The sequence below is a fragment of the Styela clava genome, chromosome 11, assembly GCF_964204865.1.
Source record: "Styela clava chromosome 11, kaStyClav1.hap1.2, whole genome shotgun sequence".
Lineage (NCBI taxonomy): Eukaryota > Metazoa > Chordata > Ascidiacea > Stolidobranchia > Styelidae > Styela > Styela clava.
Window position 1 is genome coordinate 18,825,054 of NC_135260.1, and position 6,688 is coordinate 18,831,741.

General features: G+C 36.7%; 1 protein-coding gene across 1 annotated transcript; it reads left to right on the plus strand.

Moving 5' to 3' along the window:
* The first annotated feature begins 1,911 nt into the window (after positions 1 to 1,911).
* Positions 1,912 to 5,949, plus strand: LOC120347556 (twinfilin-2-A-like). Its single transcript, XM_039417580.2, has 2 exons — positions 1,912 to 2,048; positions 3,572 to 5,949. Exon 2 carries the CDS (start codon positions 3,604 to 3,606, stop codon positions 4,636 to 4,638), a length of 1,035 nt encoding a protein of 344 aa, XP_039273514.2. The 5' UTR covers positions 1,912 to 2,048; positions 3,572 to 3,603; the 3' UTR covers positions 4,639 to 5,949.
* Positions 5,950 to 6,688: the final 739 nt, after the last annotated feature.

The following is a 6,688-nucleotide window of genomic DNA, read 5'->3' on the forward strand; positions in this document are numbered from 1 at the left end:
TTTCTAAATGGGCATCACTAATCCCAGTTCTTTGCTTGTTCTTTGTAATGAGTCCATTTTCGAAAATAATTGTTTGCACAAATATGTATTTCCAAATTAAAACATCTAAGTGAATATTCTCGCATAGTTTGTGAAATTTTGATAAAGATTTTCTTTAAGAAGATACATTCGTACAAAAATTACGCAGTGATGATTTTTCTCGAATAGAATATGAATTTTATTTTCTTATAGCATTGCAATATATTCGAATATTTACTGCGCTGTTGGACCCCTTCTCTCAGCATCAACTTTTTTTTCATCGTGTTTCCATATGTCTAATTATAATTAAATTGAAGGCTCGTTAAACGAGTAGCTAGCTGTTCAATAGAATGATTAGGATATAATAAAATTAAGTCTAAACGTGTCTCACGATAAATTCTGTTACGTAAAAAAATGTAATTCACTCCTCGAGCGTAGAATATAAATAAAATAAATTCACCGTCAAAACCGCCGTTTGGATGTTTCTCCGGGCATAGACTTCCTTGTTTACATCGTGACATTGGCCAATCAGCAAGATGCAAAAATAAAAGTAGCAATGTCCCCTTTCGCATCCGCTCAGACACACTCACTCAGACAGACTTTCAGGCGTGGTCGTGGACATTCCTCATTTTTTGCGTTTTTGAATTATATTCCTTAGTTTTTATTTGTTTTTCGGAAATTTAAATATAAATCATATAAGTCAATGATTACTTTGTCTTCCTATGAGTTTTATTTTAAATACTGTAATCAAAAATTGGTGTAGAAATAGCAGTGATAGATAGGCTAATATAGGCTAAAATTCGTTATCAGTACTTTTTAAAAACAGATTGTTGAATGGTATGAATTAGAATGATAGTCGGAAACAAATACCCCATTTTACAGGCAACAACTCGCGAAACCACACTTGAAATAAGCACCGAAAATTTTAAAATGGTTAAGTATAGGAAGAATTTTCCGCGGTCGAAGGTCGGGAATAGATCCATTCAGTGAATCTTCCCGGCTAGATTTTTCACTTCGGCCGTATTTTGCCGACCACTGGGATACACAAACTACCGTACCTTACTGCGGAGAAGAGTCCAGCAATACTTTCGCGTGTGATGATCGACTACGTGACTCAAGCCTGCAAATGCACACAGAGTACAGAATTAAGTGCAAGATGCGCCGAGCAAAAACAGGTTTTGCGAAATCGCCCCCCTATCGCCTTCTTCGACTTTTTCGCCCCCCTCTGTATCGTTTTCGCCCACGGGGGGGGGGGGGGGGGGGGGGCGATATCACCCACTTTGGGAATCATTGGTCTATACTATACGTACAGTCAACGGAACAATACGAAATAACCATTTTCAACAGACAAACCAAACAGAAACGTATAATCCTACTTGCAACTGACAGGAGCCAGCTGGACGTTTTTGTTTTTTTGCCGTCCAGTGGCCCGTGCAAGCCTCTTTGAATTTTTCTGGAGTTAAAGGTCGCGGAAACATTCATTGGGTCAAAGGTCGGTAATATACAATTTATCAGTAGTGGTGAATGGTACGATTTCGCCCTTCTGATTATTTGTTGGCCGCACCCGCGGTAGCGCCGGTGGGTCGTCTGGATCCCGGTGTACGATAGGTGAATAAAGCTAGTGGTTTATTCAAATTAGGCAGTAGCTATATATTTTAATTTTTGCCAGGTTAGGTACTAATCTCATCAGGTACCATCAGCGTACGCCCTATTACAGTACCGTACCGGTATTATCAACTAAACGCTTCTCTTTTGAAACATGAGTTTTTTTTGTAACCTGGATTTCAAAACTTGCGTAGCCTACCGGTATGTTGATGCTGTGATGCCGAACTTTCTGATACCGGTCAGCCGGTAGTATTATCAATCAGTTTTATTTTTGTCTCTCTAGCATAATATGTAACAACATATTATGTTGTTATTATTACTCTAACTTATATGTTACATAACAATGATAAGCAGACAGAAAAAATGCAGAGTTACGGTACCCCGACTCCTGGACTGCCCGAAGACGAGCATAACTTTCGATAAAGGTAAAAATGTACCATAAGGGGTCTAGTGTAGTTTCGTTTTGCTTATGTCGTTCCTAACCCCCACCTGACTGCGTCATCTAAAAATTGCGTAACTACTTTCTACTGCTGAAGTAATTATTTTATTTACAGACTTTTGTATTTACACGCCAATATTTTAATAGGCACTACCAACATTGAACTGAATAAAATGGTTCAGAAATACATCGTATATGTAGGGATGGCAGAATCGATTCTTAGTAGAATCGATTCTGATGCATTGGAATTGATTCCTAGGGTTAAAAGTTGGTTGCAAACAGGTAAAGGCTAGAAGGCTATTGTGTTTATGTATTTCAAAAATTTCCGTGGGCTATAAGTGATATTTTTTTGTTTGTGTGATTTGGTCTACTGTGACAGATTGAATATCCATACTATTTAGTTTAGGCTTTCGCGTGCTTATATTTGAATATCGCTCTTGTATTTGATTTTATATTTTACCATATTGTTTAAGTCGGTATTTTTTCTTGGTAAGCTATGTCTGGGAATCGAGATTCGGAATCGACAATTTAGGAATCGGATAAGAATCTAATACTTATAAGTAATCATACTCACCATCTTTATGTGTATGTAATCATATAGGGCAGTATACATCGGTGAAAGACAAAAATCAAATTAGCAAAATTCGAGAGCCTTTTCGATCTGTGTGTGACGTACACCCAGACATCTGTCGTTTTCATGCGCCGAGCTTCCCGCCGACTCGACGGCCCTCATTTCAGAGACGTGCATGTATTTTTTTGTGTTCCAGAATACAGCCACAAATCCCCAATCGGGATAAAGTGCCGTACTGTATGGCGCCACAGTGGGGTATCAATGCCCTTCAAACTTATCCAAGACCTGCAGACGATCACCCGAAATCGAGCAAGCTATATTTCTATCATTATCTCGTTGCTACCATCCCGATATGACAGAGATGCCGTTAGTGAGTTCTTTATCGTTGGCGCAGATGCCATTTCATGCGACCATAGGTATACGTTGGCAAGCTCTATGACGCGATTGTGACATCGTAGTGACTAGTGACCTAATATTTGGATGACGTGGTCATGTGAGGGTTATGATTGACATGTGCAAAAATCATTATGCTATGTCCACTAGTCCAAGTACTTCAGGTACGAAACTACACAAGACCCCAAAAAAGTACATGTCCGACTACCAAAAACAGTGAAAGCACACAGTGAAATAAACTAACACCAGAACACTATACAATCAGGCAATAACTTTTAAATCAATGTAATTGTACAAAAATTTACTGCTCCAGTGGTATTGATTTGTCTTGATAAACACTTTTTCGCAGAGCATAGATAAGCCCCAGTGTAAATAACTAAATTGTTTCTTTTTTTAAAGTCTGCCCAATAGTAGTTTGAAAGCTTACAGTTAAAAAATATTCTATTTCCTACGAAAATTTGCTTTTTTAAAATAGGCCTATTATATATTAAATTCTGTTCAATTGGAAAATTATTCACAAACGGATGTTTTGTAAAATTTTACAGACTCTTATAGATTTTAATCATTCTGCATCACAATGTCTCATCAAACTGGTATTAAGGCTAGTGACAAATTGAAAGATGTTTTTCGTGAATGTACTATATCTGGTGATATTCGTTTGGTGAAATTGGGAATTAAGAATGAGAAATTGGAATGTTTTGACAAAGTTAAAATGAAGTCTTCTTGTTCATGGCGTGACCAGTATGATGAAGCAGTGACGCCATTACTTGAGGAAGACCAACCCTGCTATATGCTGTATCGTCTTGATACAAAAGATCAATGGTTGTTTATTGCATATACTCCAGATACTGCCCCTGTCCGCGAAAAGATGTTGTATGCTGGAACTAGAGCCACTGCAAAAATGGAGTTTGGCGGGGGGTTCATATTGAATGAATTGATTGGAACAAATAAGGATGAAGTTATATTGTCTGGATATGATGAGCATGTGCATGCTGCACGACAACCTCCACCTCTCACAGATGCAGAGGAAGAACGAAAGTTAATAAAAGCTGTTGAAAACTCCACTGAAATCAATGTAGGGACGCGACATCAAACAACCCAGGGCTTGAGCTTTCCGCTAACTCAAGATCTGGTCAATGGCCTCGAAAAATTCAATCAAAGAGAGTTGAATTATTTACAACTGAGGATCAATTTGGAAAAAGAACTCATCTATTTGTCATCTTCTGGTAACTTTACTATCTGCGAGTTGCAAAATGAAGCTCCTGTAGATGATGCATACTACCATATTTATCGATTTGATCACAAATTCGATGGAAATGACATGTCGTCAATTGTGTTTATTTACACTATGCCAGGATATAAGTCACCAATAAAAGCTCGCATGCTCTATTCCTCATGCAAAGGAACACTCATAGATGAATTATCATCAACATACAATATCAACTTTGATAAAAGGTTGGAGCTTCAAGATCAAGCAATTTCTGAGGAGTACCTTCTCACAGAAATTCACCCACCTGTTCCGGAAATAAAAGAAAAGTTCTTGAAGCCAAAGGCTCCAGGAAGGAGAGGTTCTCCAAGGAGAATAAACAGACCTGCCAATGGATCTACATAGTTTTTTGTTTGCATATGTTATTAAAGCTTTATATCGCCAATGATTTTTTAATAATCATTTACTCGCACAACGTGCACTTTGTGACAAATTGTTGATTGTATATTATTATTCATATTTGCATATCTGGAAGAGCCTAATTATTTTATGATTAAAATCTTGAGACTTTACATGTATAAAAAAATACATGGTCATATATACCGGTATAGAATGTCAGTTGCCAAATGGTTGGTCCAGCATGCTTATAGCTATTCAAACAAGGTATTCTTTACAACTTACTCATAAATATAGAAGTTTTTGGAATGATATATTTGTAACTCAGGCACTTAACGGAACCATCTGTGGCCCAATGATAAAAATGAGAACTCCCTAAATTTCTCTCTCGCCTGCCTCTGTTTTTTCAATGTATACCAACATACCCCCCATTTAAAAGATTGTTATTTTGCTCTAGTGGGCTGTGTGAATTGGCTTCTTCTTACTAGCAATAACCTTCACTTTATTATTTTCCACCATGAAAATTCCCCAATGAACCATACATAGTTAGTATGTGCAAAAAGCTGTATGGTATGACTCAGCTGCAATGCCTTTGTATGGATGTGCTTCTATTCAACAAAAACTTGTTTTCATTCCTATTGATGATGCTGCAAACAAACTGACGAAGGCGTGATTCAAAGTTGAGTCGCTGTTTAGGTATCTCATGAATTTTGACTTTGACTTTGCGGATATACTGACATGATTTTATATATCATAATCAGATAAATCAAATAATGTACTGCCTTACTGCCTATTTCATCATTTTATGCTAATTATTTATATATGTCAAGAACTTACAATAATGATGCACCACATATTGTCATCGAATTGTCGGTATATGTATATTTGATGTGTCAATTGAAAAATTATGTTGAATACGAATACTATAATCATTGTACAATTACTAAAACTTACTAGCGTTTTTAATTGAAGCTACTGTAATTATCCATGACATTGTACAGCTGCATTCATTGCATACGTTGAAGTTCAGCCATCAATTTTATATGTTTGAAAGGTTCCAGTTGTATCTATAAACCTCAGCTTGGCATAGCCTAATGTGTATGTGCACTGTAACGTATGTTGTCTTTATGGCATGGTAGCCACTGAAGCACAAAACGACTTTGCAGCAGCAGCATTTTAAATATATTTAGAAAATTATCACCGCTAATCCACTCTTATCATTATTCTTCTGATATATTATTATTGTAATAATTCGCTGTGGCCGCTGGCGACGGTTTTGATTTTTTCTTTGAAATAAAGAAATCATGCCCACTGCTGTTACATTTTAGTTGACTGTGTTCGATAGTTTTTCTATGAAGGCTTGATGTCTAATATATTTTGAAATGGGGGTATCAGAAAGGGTGGTTCTCTCGCACCGGAAAAATCAAATAAAATGACACCGCGGACGGACAGCAAAATATTGAAACTAATGGTACGTAAAAGAAAAACCTATTTTTCTGTAATAATGCTTTGATTTAGACTAGAAAAAAACACGAAGCAATAAAAAACGACAAACGGCTTTTCAAGTACACACTTTTACAATCACGCGGAGGGTTAACATTGTCGCGACGAACCTAAAAATATTCGAACAGGGGAATTTTACAATAAGAAAGCTATTCTGTGCAGGGTATTGAAAATCCTTTCATATGAATTCGTTTGCTTATAGCATATATGATTGGTAAATGAATGTGATGTCACCGTATATTGCTAATTTGTAGATTAGCTCTGACTTGCAATTCACCCTTCAGCTTCAACGCCCACGTGAATGAAGATGCGTTAAAAATCTCTATATGTTTTTATACGTAAATTTCCACAACACACAGAATACAAATCTTAAAACATTTATCCACACTAGCTTAGAATGGTTTACATCGTCTATATCGAAAGATATCGGAGTAATATTTATACGTCGATCATAAATCTTATTAAATACTGTAAACGTGAGCTCGTGATTCACGTTATAAACAGAAACTCCTATTATCTCAATAAGGGTAACTATGTACACCGTACGGATGGGAAC

Coding starts and splice junctions, on each gene's coding strand:
- LOC120347556 (XM_039417580.2), top strand. CDS start 3,604: ATGTCTCATCAAACTGGTATTAAGGCTAGTGACAAATTGAAAGATGTT.